This window comes from Poecilia formosa, unplaced genomic scaffold (genome assembly GCF_000485575.1).
Source record: "Poecilia formosa unplaced genomic scaffold, Poecilia_formosa-5.1.2 Scaffold18, whole genome shotgun sequence".
In the NCBI taxonomy this organism is placed as follows: domain Eukaryota; kingdom Metazoa; phylum Chordata; class Actinopteri; order Cyprinodontiformes; family Poeciliidae; genus Poecilia; species Poecilia formosa.
Window position 1 is genome coordinate 2027714 of NW_006799957.1, and position 22437 is coordinate 2050150.

General features: G+C 38.7%; 2 protein-coding genes across 4 annotated transcripts in view; both read left to right on the forward strand.

Moving 5' to 3' along the window:
* lrig2 (leucine-rich repeats and immunoglobulin-like domains 2) overlaps positions 1 to 4855 on the forward strand; it is a 20079-nt gene extending 15224 nt beyond the window's left edge. The window contains exons 17-18 of the mRNA XM_007546959.2: positions 666 to 890; positions 1754 to 4855. Coding sequence (XP_007547021.1) covers positions 666 to 890; positions 1754 to 1986 — 458 coding nt within the window. The 3' untranslated portion in view covers positions 1987 to 4855. The remainder of the gene's footprint in view (positions 1 to 665; positions 891 to 1753) is intronic.
* Positions 4856 to 5788: 933 nt separating this feature from the next.
* Positions 5789 to 22437, forward strand: part of magi3b (membrane associated guanylate kinase, WW and PDZ domain containing 3b) — a 143353-nt gene continuing 126704 nt past the window's right edge. For 2 of the 3 annotated variants that reach the window (XM_007546960.2, XM_016668908.1), the window contains exon 1: positions 5790 to 7298. In XM_007546960.2, coding sequence (XP_007547022.1) covers positions 6992 to 7298 — 307 coding nt within the window. In that variant the 5' untranslated portion in view covers positions 5790 to 6991. Of the gene's footprint in view, positions 7299 to 22437 lie in introns of all 3 variants that reach the window. The other variant, XM_007546962.2, reaches the window with a different exon arrangement.

Here is a 22437-nt window from a genome sequence, read left to right on the forward strand (position 1 = left end):
TATATATATATATATATATATATGAAAAATTTTTTTTTTACTATTTTCTCCACTGTTCTGTGAGAGCATCAATAAAATCAAAAATATTGTTAAGTGCACTTACTGTGTGCAGTTTAGTGATATAAATCACATATTTAAGTAGCTGTCATCCTGAAGAAACTACTTTCTAATGGGAGTGCAGTATTTGTGGTGCTATGAATGAATGTGTGTTATGCATTTACTGCCACACAATTACCCAAAGAGAATGAATGATTAGTTTTTAATCATTATTTTTATTTTTATTGATATTGCAATAGTGCCACAAAATATCGTGTTCAAATTCTAAGTCACCCAGCCCTATTTTGAACTTCTTTCATTATGTTCTTGCTTACACATTAAGATGTTACTTTTGTAACCTTAAAGCATTTTTAATGATTAAAGGGCCTAAAATAACTAACAAAAATGTACATAACATCAGTTTTTGCATTTTTCATTTTTAGTTTTTTGGAAAAATGTGAGCATTAAAGAATTAAGAATTGTGTACTTGAGACTTTCATCCTGTGAAAATCTGAATCGAATCAAATCAGATGTCTAAATGTATTAATGAACTAAAAAAAAAAACCCAAAGTAATAATAAAAAAAAAAAGTTAAGTGCAACAATAAAAATGATTGTTTTATCTTACTAGGTGGTGCAGGTCCTCTTGTCATCTGCTCCGATTGCTATGACAACGCCAACATCTACTCTCGAACGCGAGAGTATTGCCAATATGCTTATCTGGGGGAGGACGATTCACTGGACAGGGCCCTGCCAAGCCTGAAGGACGGCCTTGGAGACGCTGCGCACCCTGAGGACACAGCACTGGACAGCCTCATGCACAGCAACCACACTTCTGCAGAGCAATATGTTAAAGGTAAGACATCAAGCAAAAGCTGAAGTTTTTTATACTTGCACAAAAAGATAAAATTACCAACACCCGGGTATAAACTGCAAATATGAAGTGGTTTTTAAGGAAAGTGGCTAACAACAACCCTGCAGATGCACAGATTAGACTGCACCAAGCGTGTTTTTATATGCTGTATGAGTATTGTGGTAATTGATTTAACAAATCTGCAGAGGATATTTTCCATTGACCTTCTAAACCCAAAGGTGAAGCCACAAGACTGCTTGTAGATATTATATTGACTTCCTGGATATTTTCTTTCCAGTTGCAAAAGTACAGTGCACAGTTAAAGAAGACTATTTATGCATATAAATGTTTTTCTCTGCTTTTTTAAAGAGATTTTAAGCAAAATATTACAAGTTGCTAAAAAAAAAATCCCCACAAAATCTTACCAAGTATTTTTGTGTAGTTTCTAGTGCACATTTCTTATTAAACTTAAAATATAACAAAACTAACTTACAAATACCTTTTCACCAAGATATAAGAGCTTGTTTTGAGTAAATAATTCCTGAATATTGATAAAAATGATTAATTCCACTGTCAGATTATTTCACTTATATCAAGACATTTTTCCCATCTAAGTGACATAATCTGCTAGTGGAACTAGTATGTTTTAAATCTACAATTGATTTAAAACATATTTACTTAAAGCAGGCCGGTATATCTTGCTGAAAAGTTACTTGCAAGTAAATTTTAACTTATTACAAGTGTACTAAGATATTTGCACTAGAAGCTAAGCAAAAATACTTAAGATTTTGTGTTCTTGCAGCGTAGAGAAAGAGAATCATTTTGGTGCTGAGATAAAAGGTTTTCTGGTTTTTGGCTGTTTGTAGATTCGCTCAGCAGATCTTTATGGAGAGAAGATGAAGATCCATCATCAGTATCTCAACCTGGAGCTTCCCATCTCTCAGCAGCATTACACAGGACACCTGCTCTGACCTCTGCTGCTGACAGGGCAGCAGAGCAGAGTGAAGCAGTGGCTAACTACTTCCCCAGGCAGCCCACCCAGGACCACAGAAGTGCCTATAACAGGACTAACCCACAGGACCACAGGGCTCCCACATAGGCTCTTTAAATTCAGGCAATGTTTTTGCCTCAGACTTGTTTCTGCACCTCCTTACCTTTTCCATCCTTACCTTTACCCACTACCTCCAAAGAGATTCCTTACTTTCTGCCAAAGATGCTCTCTTGTATGTTTACATTCCCCAGCTCAACTCAAGAGGACAAGCTAATGTTCTGTACTTCAGAAAGACTGATTTCTCAGACAGGATTAATTAAAATGACCTCTTTCCAGACATCCTCACCTCAGGAGGACACCGCCTCTTCCCTTCATCTTAGCTATTCTTCTGTCTCCAACAAAAAAAAAAGAATGAATGTATGCTTAATGGAACCAAGTCGGACGCTGCCAGGCAGGACCACTTCTCTGAGGCAGCTGTGCCTCAGCATTTCTGGTACCAGTTGCAGAGTACTCCACGTCTTAAGAAGAAAACACTAAGCCCTCCTTTTCAAGTGGAGGAAAAGAGGGTAATTAAAGAGAAAGATGTAGTTCCCTGACCAGCAGTATTCAGTTGATAACATTGGGAAGACTCTTAAAGGCTTACCTCTCATGTTTCCGCAGCCATTCTGACCGACTCTTATGCAAATTCCAGAGACAATAACACCAAAATGTGGTGTGTATTATGAGTATACATATATATGGGTACATTTTTCATGTATTGTCCTTATTTGTTGTTTCGGGTTTTAAAATCATGTTAATTTTACACTTTTGTTAAGAATAAAGAGCAGTTTGTGAAGAAAACCATTTGTTTTGCACATGAGACAATCACAGTTTTGCTGGGTATTTTCTGATGGTTGTCTAGCAGATGGCCTCGTTTTTATATCAAGCCTCCTCAGTGACCTTTCTTTCTACAGTATGCACTGATTCATTAGCCCTTTTGTTTCCTTTGCTACAGGCACTTCGTGTTGGCAAACTTTATTGTGCAGTTTACTTGCTGTTTCAGGTTATAAAAAGGTTGTTTTTTTTGTTGTTTTTTTTTCAGTTCAGACAGAAAATTATTGATCCCACATAAATAGTAATGAAGCCTATGATTTCACTCTGGACTGTGAAAAAAGGAATGTATTGTCTTCTTTTATGTGTATGTGTATGTAAATAATGTTATCTAATGAATTACATGCTCTGTGTGCATTTGAGGTGAGAATTACAGCAGCTACTTGAACAAAGCAACTTAAACGTCCACAGTGTGTGAGCAGTATGCACAAATTTTACATTCTTGGTTTTGACAGAAATAATCAGATTTTATTTCTGGATGGTTTTTAATTTTATGTTTTTTGAAGAGTTGAAAGTTGGGGTGCATCAATAAATCGGCTCAGATTTCCTTAGCTTTGGGAAATCTGTGAGCAGCTGGTCCTTGCATAAGAAACTGATCTTATCTGTCTCCGCAAAGATCCGAAAATCAGCCACTGTCCATTTTTACTCTGCCATAAGAGAGGACTGACTGCCTGACTCGGCCACCAGGTCACCTCTGCACATGCGCAATGAACAACAGTCACCCCACTGTTGCCAATTTAGCAACTTTGTTGCTAAGAGAAAAAAAAAAAATTAATCGGCAAGTCAGGCTTGTTAAAGATTGGTGATTGGCCAGAATACTGCAATCGGTGCACTCCTAGATGAAAGACACTAATTGTAAAACTCCACAGTACCGTTTCATCAGCTGCTATGTTGTGGTTGGATTTGATAAAAGATATGTGTCCAGTCTTAAAGATCATTTGATCATGAGCTGTCCAGAAAAAGCCCGGCTTTACACAGTTGCGTCTTCACTGATAAAATTGTTTGTATTAGACAGCGTTTCAATATAACCTCTAATGTACGTTCCATAATAATAATATTGAGTCGAAACCTCTTCAAAACAATTTCACCAGTACTGATTATTAAACATAGGTTGTATTACAAAACAGTTATGAAATTCCTTCTGTTTGGGAAAGTGTATCTAATGAATTTTTAGCTGGGTGTGTGACTGTTTAGTTCTTTTCCCCATTTTTCAAATTGTCCATTATTAGATTCATCCTCATATGTGAGAGTTTGGATATATTATCATCTCAATCATATAGCGATTCAGAGGATTTGATCTCATTGGATCATTGTTGGGATCCAATGAGTTAAATGGTACTAAACTCAGAAATGCTGAAATTAATTTTAAAGTGCATAATTATGCTGCTTCATGCTGATTTTTCTTTTGTCACAATTTATATCATGGGAAGAACCTTATTCTTTTTATATCAGCTGTTCAATTGCCTTAAACAGCAAGTGGTATTCAGAAATCCTCAGTGGTGTGCAGACATGAAGTGAAAGTTCCTCTTCTGATCTACTTTTTTTGATTCCAACTTGTTTTTATTAATCTTAACAATGTGTGCTCCTAGCACTTTCTCAGCCTGTTTTTATTTTCCGAACTAGGTATCAGCAACAAAGCTAATGACCAACTGGTATCCAAGCGAGGAATAAAGCCTTGGCATAACTTTGTGGTCTTGTTATTCTGTCACACTCCTTGTTTCAGTGGTACTAAATGTTTATTCTGTTTTTGTTTTTTTGTGTGTTTTAAAACTCTTCGTAAATGATGCAAAATTGTCAGTGGAAAACTTGCATTCATATGTGACCAGAAGTGATTTATTTGTTGGGTGTTTAAAATTTTTATACCAGTGCTGCTGATGACAAAATGTGCTTTTGGTTCTTTAAAACATCCATCCTGACCTTATACCAAAGTTTAACAGTGATTGCTCTGGCACTATCCAATGCTGCTCTGTTTGCTTTGTTAAATCTTGCCTTTTCTTTTTGTAAAATGTTTATTTGTATTGTATGTTTAATTGTACATTCTGTAAAGCATGTCTAAAGAGTCTTTTTGTTACACAACAAATATTCCAACATTAAACATTAGTTCTCATAACTTCTGTTGATTTTTGACAATGTTTTTACAAAACAGAAACATATTTTCTGCTCTAGGAGCCTTTATTGAACAGACAGTAAAAGAGGAGAAAGAAAGGGAAGACTGAACAGTCTCAAGCAGAAAGATTTTTGAAAGTTTATTAGCTTAAATATAAAACAATGCAGTTCTACATTGTCTTTGCTGGTGCCAACTTGGGAAAACAAGCATGCTGTTTCCACAATTTAATTTTGAGTTGCAAATATTTTGCAGACATTAATTCTGGTCACATCACAGAGCAATTTTTAAAGGGCAAACAGATTAAACGTGGGCTTAATTGCATCGAGCTTGTACAAGTTTGGCCAGCATGGGGCCTAATCTAGAAAAAAAGACTCAACAAAGTCTCTCCTATATAAATCCATGCTATAGAAGATAAATCAGATGGTGTTTAAACTTAAAAATGTACAATTTGTATCTCAGCTGCAGTCCCTTCTCCCCATCAAAGACACGGCAGCTGCGTTAATCAGCCCACACACAAGCTTAGGGATTATGCAGGCGATGTCCAAGGTGCTTATTTAGTCAAGGACGTGGAATGGGTCACTTTCCTAGAAACAAGTTTTCTGTATTCCTCATTTAGGTTTATGTAGCATTATCGCTAGTTTCACATGCTGGTCAAAAAACAATATTAAACATTTTAAAACTTGTAGCACACACACACACACACACACACACACACACACACACACAAAATACAAATAATGGGAAGATATAAAGATAATACAGGTCAATCCTGAAAGACTTTTAGAGCCTGCATAAACCTTCCGAGTGGAGAGAATGATCTCCCAACACGCAGTTACAAATGAATGGTTCAGTTTGAAGCATATTAATGCAAATCCCCCTCACCCCCCCACTCCAAAAAAACCAAAAAAACAGTAAGTATTAATGTCAGTCCTTACAGTCATGTACATTGCACTGTGGTCTATTACATAAAATGCAAATAAAACATTGCATCTGGGAGTTGCAACAAAGTAAAGTCAACGCTTGAATCAATGACCATGAAATGAACTAGTCCTATCAGTCCTGTGATCTCATCAGCAGGTGGCGCTGTGTAAACATTAATTGTATTCACCTGGAAATTCCTCCCCATACCAGATTTAAAATAATAATAATTAAAAAAAAAATTCAAATGTGGGTTCCTAATTAGGCGTGATTTGTTTTGCACGCTTAATATGAGGATTATTGGCGCGGATATTTTTAGATAATCTCATATGTAACGCTCATGTCTTTCTAATATCCAAGACGAATCCATTAAAATGGAGCAAAAATATACAAGTAGACCTCGACGAAATTGATTTTACATAAGAAATTAAATGACATAACATAACACTGAACAATATTGCACTGTTAACGTGTATGGGTGAGTTATTTCCACCATCATTTAGTACCGCGACACGCCGAAGGATGGAGCCAGCATGAGAATCTGGGAAACTCTGCTGCTGAGCGTAAAGGGGCTGGTTCGGAGCTGAACAACATCCCTCTCGGCCGTGCCAGGTGTGTTCAAACCTGTAGCAGACAAACGCTCAGCAGATGTCTTTCCACTCAGTCACAACGGGGCGGATCTCAGCCGCGTAAACACCCAAACCGGTGAACGCTCCCGCCCGTCTGCTCTCAGCCTGCCCACAGGTATGAGGGATTCTCGCAAACTGCGCGACGCTTCAGCGACAGACGCTCCTCAATCCGCCGCAAAGTGAGTGATTTTAAACCTACTACGTCTTTCTTCGATTTATTGTTACCCGGAAGGCTCATCCAGATACAAATTGTGGACGCGGTTGTGAAGAACAAGAGCACATAAGCTGCATTGTCTTGTTTGTAACCACCTCGACGGTGTCAACTCTGTTGCTTTACGCACAAGAAGCGCTTGGAATCGCCACAATTACAAGGACTGACAGGAGCGTGAACCTTTGACGCGCCATACCTCAGCATCAGACCCCAGCAGGTGACCATCCTAAATGTCAAGAGGATGAAATCCCCCGCAGGTCGACAGAATAACTCCTGGGGGTTCATCGGGCTGCGTCACTTCACGCTTATTTAACAAGCACAAACTGAGGTGCTTTTAGTCACTTTGATTAATTATTTCATAATAAAAGGAGACAGATCATGTCCAGAACATTGAAGAAGAAGAAACACTGGTCCACCAAAGTGGTGGAGTGCGCCGTGTCATGGGGGAGCCTTGGAGACTTCGGCTCCGTGGTGGAGATCCTGGGAGGAGCGGAGCTCGGACAGTTCCCCTACATTGGCCAGATGAAGCTGGACGTGCTGGTGTGTCACGTCGGAAAGCTGCCGTACTACGGGGACGTCCTGCTGGAGGTGAACGGCACGCCCGTCAGCGGGCTTACGAACCGTGACACCCTGGCTGTCATTCGCCACTTTCGGGAGCCGATTCGCTTGAAGACCGTCAAACCAGGTGCGTCCTCTGCCCTCTGTTCCCAGCGCTGCTGCTGCTGCTGCTGCTGGCCTGTCACCTGAGCTCTGCTTGTAAGATGAGCGTTGTGATATGTGCCATCCACAAAGCACAACAAACCCACATGATGAGTACCTGTAACTGTCTTAAGACACTGTCTGACAACGTTTTCCCTTTAAAAATATATGCATAATATTTCAATTGAAATCCATAATTAATTTCTGTAAAAAAGTACAACAAAAAGTTAACAGTTTAAGTGGGACCACCCACCGCTTCCCTTTTTGCAGGATTGCCCAGACTTCTGTAACTGCCTTCTGTCTCATAAAGTCTAATGACCAGTTCTCTCAGCACTTTCTCAGGAAGATCGAAGAGTGATAATGGCCATAATGGCATGTAGCCCAGTTGGAGCCATCTCAGCTAAGTGCACTTACAAGCATAAATATAAGGGTCAGTCTCACCCTTTCATTATTCATCCAGACTTTTGCCATTGGTCACAGATGCATATTGGTTTGTGGGAACGATGGACTGTCTCAGTCAGTTTCTCCAAAAATCAGGCCTCTGTGTTGGCTGAAATCTGTGGAGTTTCTTAGGAACGATGCTGCGGCTCCCCTCTGGTTTGAATACAACCCCTTTACGTTTAATAGGGCTGCTTTGGGTCTTAAGCTGGATATACTTTTCTTTGAATATGTGCTAGAGCTGGAATGTCTGAACACCAACTGAGATCGTTCAAAAGGTTACATCAGCGGCAGCAGCTGAGTCTCAAAACCTCAGGCCAGAATCCCTGAATATTAGCTGCATGGGTGGACACACATCAGAATGTGTGTTTACCAGCAGCTCTACTATAATTTATTTAATAATGTATTGATTTTTTTTTTTTACATCTTTTCTAAGCAGAAAGGAAAAGAAAAATGCTTAAATAAATAAACGAGTCGTGCATGCACATGAATGTGTGTGTGTCTTTCATGGCTCTGCACTCCTCAGAGCTACTAACACCATGCTCTCTGCCCGACTAACCAAGGATGATTAATAAAGGGCATGGAGGAATGAGCCAGCAAAGGGGGAGAAAGACACAAAGCAAGAAAGAGAGACTGGGAGAAAAATCCGCCCAGCCTTTGGCTCCAGGCTGGACTCCCACACAAGGCTGTTTTTCCTCTTTAAAGCTCACAGGGAAGTAATAGTGACAAAGACGGCGAAATCCCCTATCACTTTATTTTTCACTATCATCCTTAGCAGCATAAACACACTGTTGTTTAATCTTGTGCTTAATGATAAGTTTGGCGAAAAAAATCCCCCCACCCACCCCTGGCATCAGAGTAGAGGTGGGGCTGCTACATAGCCTTATTACAGATCTTGCACATCTGCATTATGAGTATACATTCTTGTGTGGTAACCTCATGTTTAATTCACACCTCTTGCATAATTGAGTCAGCGAGTGGATTTTCTCCACTCAGTTGGAGGCTGGGGGCCTGGGGGATCAGCTGTTACCAGGAAGCCCGGAGAGCTGCCGATAACACGGCGGTGCTGACAGCAACCGGGGGAAGAGTCCCTTGATCCACCAGATGTTCTGCCTTGCTCTTCCCAGTATCCTCTTGTGCTCTGTCTGAATCAACCTCTGGAGATGGTATGCTTCCTGTGCTGTTGCTGCCAGTGGTGCTGACAGCTGGGGCGGAGCTTGGAGAAAGGATGGAGAGGGTGTGTAGATGCAAAGACTGAAATTGGGATTTGGGGCAAGGATAAAGAGACGGGATGCACGGTGCAAGTGACTACATGGGTTGTTATCTCGCTCAGTTATTGATCGGAGAGGAGTGCGAGGTGAAAGAGTTGCACACGGTCTTTCCTCTAGTTTTCTATAGCTTCCTGGTGTGTATCATATATTCTCTAGTGGCTGCTAAAAGGTTTCTCTTTACTTCCATGTAGGGCAGATGTGGATCAGTGGGTCATGCAGCAGCTCCATCTATCACAGAGTTCTTATTCAAGACGTAAAACCTACATTGTCCCTAAAACCTTGAAGAAATTAGTGATTTGTTCTTGTAAAGAACATTCCCTGGACAAGTCTTTCCCTTTTCTAAAATAAACTGATCCAGCCTCAAGGCTTCATGCCTCACAAAGCTGTGGACATGCCAATTTCCTTCCTGTTTTTAAACGCACCTTGATTAAAAGCTCTGAGCAGAGTGCAGTTATCTTTTTCTGCTTGCATCTCCAGCTAAACGTTCAAATGAATATCTTCTTGAATGACATCCCAAAATGCCTTTTTTTCCCCACATGTATGCTCTGTTCTGCCTTGTATATGTCTGCACAGCTGCAATCACTGTGCAGCTGAACGTAGGCACAACCTGAAATCATTTATGTGCAGCTGAAAGGACGATGACTCTGACAGCAAATAAATAATTTCACATTGCAGTGCATGGTGGAGCTGGCGCAACAAGGCTTCTTTTGTCTTTTGGTAGGCTAATATTAGCTGTGCGACTATATTAAACACATGTAAACAAGATGTCTTATTTGTACTGATGCATTCTGCCTTTTTTGCAGTTCCAGAGAGAGAGAGTGGTATACATGTACAAATATGCTCACCGGCTACTTTATTAGGTACACCCTGCTACTACCAGGTTAGATCCTCTATTGCCTTTAGAGCGTTACTTCGATTAAACAACGTGTTGGAAATATTTTTCATACGTTTTGATCCAAATTGACTTGATAGCGTGATGTAGCTAGCTGCTGACAACTTTTCTGCACCACAATCTTATTGTAAATCCACCTTTTGTTTACCACACCCAAAAGCTCCTCATTATGACTCAAACGTGTTGACTGTGGAGGCAGAAAAATCACTGTCATGTTCAAGAAGCCAGTTTGAGATGTATGGTGACGTGGTGCAATGTCCTGCTGGAAGTAGTCATGAGAAGACAGCTATGCTTTAATACGCTGAGCTGGATGGCCATGGAGTTTGCTTTGCTATTTGTGATAACAGGCGATTGAACAGGTGAACCCAATAAAGTAGGTACTGTATCTTTAAAATATTGCTCAGCAAGCTTGCTAATTCCTTGGCGCATATTAGTTTCATTGGCTAATTTTACTGTTAATTGTCTTTAATTCCGAAGTAAAATGGCAGGATTAGTTAATTCAAGTCTGCACTAATTCTGTTACATACAACAGTTTGTTCCCTACTCTTGATTACAGCTGTATTTACCTGCCTCCGCTTACACACAGCAGTGCGTTTCCCATTACCTGTTGATCATGCCAATAAAGAAGAATAGAGACTGACATGAGCCTCTAAGCCAATGTATCAAACAGCAATAGAGAGTGTGGGTTAATCACATTAATGCACCGCTCATATCACAAAGTGCCTCTCATTGGAATCACGCTCTTGACAGGCTATGCTTTGTCACAGAAGAGATTTGCAGTCGGCTGTTAAAAAAAAAGGGATGAGAGTAAGAGTGGGAATACAGACTCAAGGATCTGTGGTCAAATCAGTGAAGACGTGTTCTTGCCTCAGATGTTTCTTGCAGTGAGCTGAGAAAAGCAGCACAGCCATTTTATATACTGCTCCTCTGCCACTCACAAGAAAGTCATTTAAAGCTACAGGAGCTTTGTCTTATTGACTTTAAAGCGATTATGTATTTTAATTTATTTTTTTCCAGATTTACCAAGTGATTACTTGTTGAGCTGTTTTGTCTCTGTCACTGATTATTTTGGACAAATTTTACTCGTAACCTGGATGTTCATGTAATATATTGTGCATTTAGACAGTTTTCTACACTAATAGAGTGAAATACATTTTGCATTAAAAAAAAGAGGCAACGCATTTGACTGAAATATAGACGATGTTGATGCTTTGCAGAATGCTTTCAGAATATTGCATCAGTCTGTGTCCTTCTACTGTGCATCCGGAAGCAAGTGCTCTGGGTTGCTTTCATGGGCAGACGACCATCCTACTAGTTTGCATGTTTCAACCCAACAGATGCAAATGTGTTTACTCGACGACTGCTGCAAAGTTGAGTGTTTAAAGTTTTAGAGGGTTTTTTCTGGCTTCCAGGGTTTCCATGTTTTCACTTCATTTAGCTGTAATAAAATTAGGGAAAACCACAGAGGCTTTCAGTTATAGGCTATACATCATACGGGATTCCTTGTGTGCTTTTAATCTGGTAATAGAAATGAATGTGTGGTGGAAGCAGTGAGCTTTCTTTCAATGGCACCTTGACAACAATAAAAGCAGATCTGATGTTGAAGATGAGTTAACTGAAGTGGAATTGATTCCCAATCTGCTCTGAAATTAACTGATGCGTGTGTCTTGATGTTTGGTGAGAGTGCTGAAGTTAAAATAAATCAAAAGTCAAAGTCTGGCTTCTGACTGAGGAAAACCATTCTTTGTCCTGAAATCGTCAGTGAAGGATGGGTTTTGATGATGATGAACCTGAAATCAGAAATACAAATATTGTCCTAAAGATACAACTTAAAGTGCATTACTAATGATTCTTTATTACACCAGTAAAACATAGATTACACAGAAAGTAAAAATATTCAGCAATACAGTAAACAATAATTGCATCCAATATATTTTGAAACAGAAGCAAAGTATTTGTTGATGGTCACGTAAAACCAACTGTTAAAATGTTTTTAAACAACAAAAGTAAAAGCTCTAATCATGCTTTTGGGTCTGGTTTGCATTAATTCTTAATGAAAATAATCTTGGTTATTACACGAATAAAAGTAATAATAATAATAATAATAATAATAATATTTTGTTTGCGGAAAATATAACCAAGGGGGAGAAGGTAAATAATAAACAGCGAGGGTCCCAGGACAGAGCCCTGGGGAACACCTGCGGTAACGGGAACGGGATGAGATGTAAATGATTTTAACTGAACAAACTGAGTGTGGCCTGACAGGTACGAATGAAACCGGTTCAGAAGTGGATCTACAACACCTAGAGAGGATAATCTGTCAAGGAGGATGTTATGTGAAATTGTATCAAAGGCCACAGTTAGATCAAGCAGACGGAGTATAGATAATAAACCAGAGTTGGCAGCAAGGATGAAGTGATGAGCAATTTTAAGAAGTGCTGTTTCTGTACTGTGGAGTGGACAGAAACCAGACTGGAATTGTTCATATAAATTATTGCTGGATATATGAGAATGAAGTTGGGCAGTAACTGTTTTTTTTTTTCAAAAATTTTGGAAATGAAAGGAAGACTTGTGATAGGACGAAAATTCTTGAGGTTATCGGGATCTAAACTAGGTTTCTTAAGAATTGGGGTTATAGCAGCTGCTTTGAGGGCCAGGGGAACAACACCAGTAGTAAGGAAAGAATGCATGAAGTCAGTGATGACAGGGGACAGAGAGGGGAGCGTAGCTTTAACAAGAACAGTTGGAAGAGGATCTAAATGACAGTTTGAAGATTTTGAGTTTTCATCGACTGAGGGGAGGCTGAAGACCGAAAATGAATTAGTAGAGACAACTGGAACTGGAACAGATGAGGACTAAATACTATCATAACATTTTTCTATTGGCAGATGATAGACAGATAGCATTAGCTTAAAATAATAGGGATGGAGTAAACATTTGAAACATTTCTTCTAAGCTCAAAGGAATAACTAAAGCATAAGCAAATACCTCCAGAACAAATTGTTCTAATTAAAATACCAAAACTGTAGTCAGCTTTTGCCTTTTGATGTTGCATACACTAATGTAACGTGGTGCAATAAACAACATGGTATGTTTTCCATCTGTTTTTGTTGCTTCTTTAACGTCCTTGGAACATTATTGTCCGTTTGGTTCTCAGTATATCATCCTACAAAACATTTTGTTGATGTACAGCTTGTTTGTCCTTTGTGTCTCTCATCAAGCATCTCCAGAATGTGCCTGAGGCGGTTGTCAGGCAAGTGGTGAAGTGCTGCAGTCCTCCTTCACACACACATGTACACGCACTCACACTAAAACACACTGCATCCCAGTGGGGTTTACCGGATGCTTTAGCCTCTTACTCCAACCTTATGTGTCAAAACAGAGTGCACAAGTTTAATCTAAACTTAACATTTCCCCAAAACAAATTGGAAGCTCGTGTCCATATGGTAGCATACAGATGGCAGCATAATTTTGTTGGCATCTCTGGTAAAGATCTATAAAAAAAGCTTTAAAATAAATCCATATGTTTTCAGTATTGCTGCCTTTCAATTAAGAGTGTAATTAAAAATGTAAAACAATTTTAACTTTGATTAAGCACATTTTTTTAAGACAGTAGTTTTTATGTTGGGCTTGATTAATAGTAAGCCTCCCTTTGACATAAATATAATCGAAGCATGTATTTTTTAAGCTTGTTCTTTACCTTTTCTGCTGTTATGTGTCTAGTAAATTGAAATTAGTAATGCATATCTTTGCTCTCCCCTGGGGTATAAGTACAATGTGACTTTGTCACCACGCACAATGGGTGTGAGAACTGTAACAACCAGTGGCTTCTTGGGCTGGTCATTAAATCTTCAACCATTTGACTCTATATTCATGAAAGCTTTTTCTTTTGAATCATCACAAACATGCAGAGTTTAACAAATTATACTCTAACTTTTACTTTACTGGATCTTTGGCCAGATGAGGCCAAGATTGAGCTTTGACCTAAAACAACATGTGGAAAATCTTTTCCCAATGTTTGGTATAGTGGAGTCTCTGCTGCTGTTGGGCTGCTTCTCTTCTAAAGGCCCAGAGAACTGGCCTATCAGTGGGTCTTTCAGCAGGTTAATGATCCAAAACATTTGAACAAATCAACAAAGCAATGGTTCAACGGACACAGAATCTCTTTTCCTCTATGGCCAGCTCAGTCCCCAGACCTAAATCCTTTTGATAACTTTAGCAATGAGATGAAGACAGGAGAGTATAAGAGAAGACCTAGGACTCTGGACCGACGATAGACTGTGCAAAGGAGAACGGTCAAAGATCCTGTCCAACTGGCATAAATGGGGATGTGTTGACAGCATGTGTGCCAATTGTACCAACTGTGTTTTTATTTTAAACAACAATTTCAATATTTAGTTTATTTGTTTAATGATTTTGTCAAACAAAAAACTGGCTTTATCAAACCCTTCTACACATTTTTACCAAGACTACCAACAAATCTTTTACTGAAATATACCACTCTCATATCATATTTATATATCTGTAATTAAAATAGTGTTCCAAAATCTCAAAACGCTACCCAGTTTCTCAGAAAGCCCGTAAATACAGATGTAATAGTGAGTTGAATAAAATTAGTTAAATTCTGTGTTTTAAGGCATTTTCAACTTGAAATGAGGAGAAAACATGAAAAGAAATATAGGTCTAGATTCATTTCATTTTCCACATTTTAGATATCCTTCTAATAACATTCTTACAACAGTTCTCCCTTACTGGAAATACCAACTTTTCAAAATTGCTTTGCATCCTAGCTGAGAGAACTTCCAGAAGAGATGTCAGGGCACAGAAGGTGGGGAGTTTGATGTCGGAAGGCGGATGGTGTTGTGATGCAACTACAAAACGAGTAGTTCAAAAGTTTTTTCCCTCCCTCACTCCAAGTTCTCAATAATTCAGTTTTCTTTTTGTTTCAGAGCTGGATACTCCATTAATGTGCATGTGTATGTGTGTGACAACTGTTGGAATTAGAGTAAAGCGGTGGGCTAGAGTGAAAAAGCACAGCGTGACTCCCAGTTCCCAACCCTCTTTCATTATTCCCACTTTAATCAAATTGGCACTGCTCTTGTCACACACTCCACCAGCACCTGCAACAATCTCAACGTAAACAGCATGCTTGATGAGGTGGCTTGGAGCTGGCACTGGGTGTTTTGAGATCGATGATGAAGAGCGTTTTATTGTGATTGCCTTGTGAATGTGAAAATGAACGCAGAAATCTATGTGGTTAAGTTTGTGCTCCTGGGACATGGGAGGTTGAGTATGTTGCAAACAACCTCAGTCTGAAATTAGTGCTGCACAGTTACTACAATAGTTGTTGTTTTTTTTTATTTTGTTTGGAATAAGCAATAATGCATATTCACAACACCCATCAAAACCCTTTTAAAATGACTATTTCCAGGTGGAACGATACAGTTATGGTAAAACATGCCTCTGCTGATGACATATAGCTTTTCTCACATGGATTTTAATAAAGAATAATGAGGAAAATTTGTAACATGTTGAAAAATAACAGTGTAAGCAGTTTTTTTACATGTTTTATTTTTTGCTCAATACCACAGTTATTTCATTGACACTTGGTCCCAATAGAAGCAGGGAACAGTGGACACTGGTTATGTAGCTTGAGCTTAATGAACAATAAGTGTGTGGGGGATCAGCACAAGCACACAACATAATCTCTGCAACTCATATCTAAACTACATGGAGAAAAAAGCTCATTATGGGACATTGCATCTTCAGTGTTAGAGATTTGTCTCTTTAATTGCATTTTCTACAGCCGCTCACAATAGCAGTGGCCATGAAACCATAAAGCATACAAATAGCATTTGGGTGTTTACACTGTTTCCTCAGGGATATATCTCTTTTTATCAGTGGGGGCTCTGGTGGATTTATCTTCCTGTGTGCCCTGAGTCCCTGTTCCAATTAAACACTCATTTTATCTTAACATGCGATAGCGTGTAAATGACAATATAATGACGGTTTCTAATGCAGACCTTTTAAACAAGTGTTTATTAGGTGGTTAAAAATTATGTTATGTTTTAGTTGTATGTTGTTTGTTTTGATTGTGAAACTTTGGAAGATGAGGCTTTCATTGTTGAATGGGCAGATGAAGAAGAATAATGGGCACTGAAAGTATTTTTTGCTTTGACCTGCATTTTATTTGCTTTTGCTACCCACTGTTTTCCAGTGGAAGACACTTTTTTTCTTATTTTTCCTGCATGTCTGAGCCTTAATGTCCAAATGACACAAAAATATATTATTTAACGCTCCTTTACTTTTCAATTTTGCCTACACCACTCATTGAAAAAAAAATAAAAATAAATAAACACAACATTCTCCTTAGTAACACAAAAATAGTTTAGCTCCAGTGCGATCAGTATTTTCTTGCCACCAGAAATAGGGACTAAAATAAGCAACTTTGACTCAAGTTGTATTTAATTTGCAGAAACAAAAACTCGAGATTTGACTTAAACTGGACATCTGGGACTCAGGTATTATAAGTAATTATCTCTTATAATCCTGGGTTAACGTAAGCTGCTAAATTTGGAACATTTTAGTAAATGACTAATGTTGTTCACTCTGATACACTGTATACAGATTAACGGTTGCCATGGTAACATTAAGCACAGTATGTATGGCTTCTCTGTAATACTCTCAGTAGTATCTGCCAGTAAATGGAGTTAACTGATGGCCCCAGATTTGTCTTTTCCTATTTAATGCGTCCACTGAGAGAGTATCAACGGTCAGTAAGCTACAGACTGCTGCCTTGTTAAAAGGTGCGTTTGATTTACTAACATGGGACATTTGAGGACCACGGACTTCCACAATAGTACATAAATATATCTTTATATTAATTGCAGCATCATAACAATGACCCCACAGTATTTTCTCTACCTTGACTCTGATGTTGTCGTCTAGTTGTCAAGCTAACGTCATAACATGACGCTTGGTTTTTCAAGTTAAAACCTCTTCATTTTTGGCTCATTTAGAAATCTAACATTAGCTTATGTTAACCTATTTCTGGTATTACTTTGAACATGCATATTCATATTTTCTTACTTTATTCACTTTTAAAATCATAAACACCAGTTAACACGTCAAATCGAATATTCTTAAAAAGATAAAGATATTAAATTTCCTGAATTCAAAACCCCAGAGCAGGAAGAGTAGATGGTTTTTATCCATAGCTAAATGCCAATTTCAGATATTACAGTCTTAAGACTTGCGTTGAACTCAGCAAATACGATCTCTGCTTGGAACACAAAGACCCAATAAAATAGCAAAATAATATCATAACTTGCTCTGTAATCCCCTTAAGATGTTTTTATTTGATGGATGGACAATCCTAAAATCTGTGTGTTACACATCTGTGTGTCCCTTGTGTGTTTATTGCCTCTTTTCTCTAACTGCATCAGTCATGTTCTGGAAGTGTGAAACCTAATTTTTTTGGGGGGAGGTAAACAACATGAGTGTGTCTTTGTCAGTCTCTGGGAGCTCACTGGAGGGGATGACTGGACTGGCTCGACTCCTCCGTCTGGGACTCTTGTTTGTTTTACCAGAGGCTCAGCAGACATATGGCAGCTGACTGACCTGGCACGTTAATAGCGTTATTTTTATTCTACAGCGACCACCGCAAACAATAATCTCGGCACCTCGCGTTCAGCTGCAATTGGTGATGCCACTCTTGTCACTTCCCCACCTTTCTATTATCCAGATGTGCTTTATGCTTCAGCGGGTGTTTATCATTGCAAGGAATGCTCTCAGGTCACCTCCAGACAGCTCACAGGTAATGGGCCTTGACATCTGAATTAGTCTGCCCCAACAAAAGACATTTAGTATGAGCTTTGGAGGCTCAGGGTGATGCTCACAAGTGGACATAAACAGCAGAGGCAGTGATGAGTCTGAGAGGTGCTATTGCAGTGGTCATGATGAGATGCTTCCCAGAAATATAATTGACCTCAAACTGATCGCAGTAAGGATTTATGGATGATAGAAGAAACACTGGAGGGTGATGGGGCTGCTGTGATTATGTGTTTACACTTTAGATACAGCTGTCAGAACAGCAAACTAAGGTACTAGCATCATAAACATTGTAGACAACACAGGGCTGAGATTTTAAACCATTTCCTTTTTCTGTCTCTCAGTGTCCTGGCTGTGTGAGTGGCTGGGCCAGCTGTTATGCTCATCCCCACTTCGGCTTCTTTATTATTCCTGGGTTGTGTGATTCGCTGTGTGCTTGTGGCGGCGGGGGAACGGCTGGCTTTGTGGAATTTTAATAACGGCGAGCTGGTGCCAAGCTTTCCATTCGCCGCTTGCTTTGGGCATGCAGCTGAATGCCAATGAGACATTAGGGTTGAAGCGGGATGGATCGGATCAGGCCGTGGCAGGCGGGATCTCGGTGGCTGGAGAGCCCTTTGCGGAGTGAGAAGTGTGCATGTCGGCTCCCAGAGGCGGCACAGCATGAGGCACTCTGTGTCTCAGGGTTATCTCAGCACACCTCATCGCCGGCGTGCGCCCTCTCTTGTGCTTCTCTGTCAAGAGGGAGATAATCTAAGTGCATTCTGTTCTGCTTTGACGCCAAACTCTTTGTGTATAACAAACTGACCCTGAGAGGGAGGGATATTAGATTAAACCTGAAAGATCTTGATTCAGTAATGATATACTGATTCTCTTCTCTTCTCTCTTCTCTTCTCTTCTCTTCTCTTCTCTTCTCTTCTCTTCTCTTCTCTTCTCTTCTCTTCTCTTCTCTTCTCTTCTCTTCTCTTCTCTTCTCATCTCTAATTTACATATTTCTTCTGTTATTTAATAATAATGGACATAAAAAAGCCAGTGCAACTCAGTTTTTAGTACTTGCCATCACTTAAAATTATGAATTGAATGCTTTACTTTTATGAAGAGCAATGCATGAGTCAGTTAGTTAGTTTTATCTGGATTGGATCTGAGCGTTCTTTCTGTAAGAACATGTTGCACTTTGGGTGTAGTAAAAATAAGATTAATTGGGATTACATTGTATTTGTTTAATTTTGTGTTAGATTCCAAATTCTGCCTCTGTTATGTAACATGCAGCAATTTATTTTCTGCTTTTTGCCAAGGTTTTATACTTTTAATTGTTTAATCAAGCAAATCGTACATAAGACTTAGTCTGCATGTTAGAAAGAAAATCAGAGCACGCAGGTGCTCTGAAAACTGGAAATCGGTAGCACCAGCAAAAAGCCTGATCAGTGTTTTACGCTTTGTCTGTTGTTATAAAACCTAAGTATTTATTTTAGTTTCGTTATCTTTCCAATACTATGTAGAAAATACCTAAATACATAAAAAATCCATCATAATGGATGTTATTCTTATCTTATTGTATAAACCACTGAGTAAAAATAAACAAAAAAATGTTTAAACCTCATCACCTTAATAAATAAATAATAAAAAAATCAAAAGATCACTTCTTTTGCAGACTGATAAAACATAGACTGTAAATGAACAACTGTATTTCTTTGGTTTTCTTGGATAAGCAGGCTCTCTCTCTCTCTCTCTCTCTCTCTCTCTCACCACTGTTTCTCTCACACACTCACACACACTCTGTCATGTTAATCTGTCTCTTTCGCAGCATGCACGTGGGTCTCCACATGATGCAGATGTTGTTAGCAGTGGGATGGAAAGATGGGAGGATGCAGAAGGCCCAGTTACCCAGTCATTGCCTAATCTGATTACAGACGGCTTCATGCAGTCGTCCTGACTGTTGAAGGGCAGGCATTGGGAAAGGGACAGATGGGCGAGCCTTGGTTGTTAACAGCTGCGATTGACTCTGTTGTGTAATGTACAGTGGGGGGTCAAGAAGCAGAGAGCATGTAATGGCTTTCTACTTCATTTTCTTGTAAAGGTACCATGTCATTAGGCCTTTGTGGCATTGCCCTTTTGAGTTGGGCACACGCACCTTGGATTTGACGTCAGTAAGAGCTATCTTTATCCAGACCACTTTGAATGGTTTCTGCACTTTAGTTTTAGTCTCAGCCAATAAGTGGTTTCACATCTTTGCCCATTCTTATTGTTGTGTTTATTTGTGGGAAAACTGCCAGCAGATGTGAAAAGTTCTTTCTAAGATAAGAAATACTTGATCAAGGTTGTCAGAATTTGAATAATTTAGAGGCCCACAAATCTTTTAAATGCCCCAAATCAGTTAATGTTGTTTTAGTGTTTGTGTTTTTTTTAGCTTAGTTAATCATTAGGCAGTCGTTTGTATTTGTAAAATAGCAATAAGTAGCAATAAATTGAATTCCTGATTCTATTAGTTGTTTGCTCCTATCAGTCTTTGTCTTATATGTGTGCATTGTTGTCTGGGTTCATCTTACAAAACTTCTAATTATGTGAAATGTGTAGAAATCTCCAGATTCTTCTTTCATGAGTTATAGACATAACTAACATAAAGAATTTATCTTCCAGATTGATTCAGACAGCTTTTAGACTAATTTATTTATGAACAAAAACTCTGAAAGTCATTCTTACCTTTTTTTATCTTCCAGTTTGGCGTCAGACTTTCTCTTTAGAACGTGGTTCTCGACTTTTTCCAGTCATGCTCAGTCAATAAACACATTTTCCACAGTTTAATCAGTAAATATTCCAGAGTTTGTCAGTCAAGCTTATTTCCACTGCGAGCTCACCTAATATGGTCTTAAATGTCACTTCTCCGACTGTCTATTTGAATGAATCAAGTATTTCCAGAAGACTGTGCTTGTATTTGATTCATTGTTGAATAATTAGGAAAAAAATGAAAACTTACATTGACTTATGCTGATTGACACCCTGTTCCATATGCTTTCCTGCCTCTTTAGTCACCTCCTGTCAAAAAAATGACTTAACAGCAGTTTGAAGCAGCAGCATGCAGAGATGAGTGCTGGCAGCTGGTGCTCGGAGAGCATTGCTGTCAAATTTGCATGTCAGGAGCTTTTGCAAAATGCAATATGGAAGAAAGCTTTACTTTATTAAATTTCAGTCATAACATCAAAAAAAAATCATTTTATTGTATATTCTACCCTTTGTTACACCCTCAGAATAAAAGTTAATGATGCAACCTGATTCTGTTTTCCCTGCTCGTTTGCTTACAGTGCCATAAAACTGCATCATAAAACGCTGATGTAATGTTCTTTTATTAAATAGTGCATATATATAGACAATATTTTAATGTAATCAGGATAAGAGCTGTATTTCAGAGTTTTTGCCTCACACTTAACTTTAAAGGCAGCGGTAGCAGCTTGCAGCTTCCTGTAAGGCTCTTGGCAGCTTAATCCAGTAACTTGTCATCCAATGAGTTCATTTCCTTGAGAGGCGGTTCAAGGATAAACAACCACTTTTCAAATCAAGCTGAAAACATATGCGACTCCTAATACACCTAATGTGAGCTGATGTCTTGATGTTGTTCAGTCTCAGCTTGCTAACAATATGAGTTTGGCTGTTAAATTGCTCTCTTGCAAATCTTGATAATGATGCCATTGCTGTTTTCTCATCTCCCACCTTCCCCTGCTGCTGTTGGCTTTCTTCTCACAGATTATACTTCTTTGCTTTTGTCAGTCAACATGCACATTATGATGCTTTCATCAAGTTAATTTCGTGTGATGGAATCGTGTGAATGTTAAGTACTGAATTTGTTCTTCCGCAGATTTCTTCCCTGGTTGTTGTTAATGTTGATTTATGTTTTGGGGTCACAGTTAAGCCTCTGCAGCAGCTTGCTGAAGAAGTTTAGACAATAACATCACTTAGTGTGATGAAACAGACCTTTTCCTTCGCTGATTGCAGTTTGAAGTGTTTGGGTCAATCCCCTGCAGTCTGTTTTTAAAATGCAAAGTTAAATTGTGATTCATTTCTTATGTATGAAGCCTTCGTTCTGCATTATGATGATGCGCTTTCTTAAACTTTGTTTACTGTAGTTGTTTGAGTGGGAACAATTTCTCCTAATCAAGCTGCTGGGTTGATGCAGGGGTTATGTTGTAATGAGGCTTTATGGGTTGCTTATTTTCTAAATCAGTTTGAGACCATAGTTGTTTACTGAAACCTAGAGTAAGTTGCAAAAACAACAAAAATGCTACAAATTAATCACAGCCCTGGATAATGTGTGGTGTGCAGAGAATTAGAGACAGTATAGTTGAAATTAAAATATAACAATGCTTTCCTTATTGGATGAGTTAATTATAGTGTTTTCAGTTGATTGTGATTTTTTTTTGCTGAATATTTAAAGATAGCCACAGTAAATCCTAGAACTTCCAATTTAAACTCAAAAGCAGTGAAAAAAAATCCTCTAGTGACTTTTTTCTTTTTTAAAGTTTAACATCAACACAGTAGTGACTAAGCCAGCAAAATGACCAAACAGTCCAATCTTAGAATGCACCATACAATAATGAATCAGAAAGTTGAGTCTCAGCGTATCAAAAATAAACAATGTCTGACATCCAAATGGATTTAGAATGATGTGAACCATGTACAGTCATTAGTAAAACAACATAGACTCT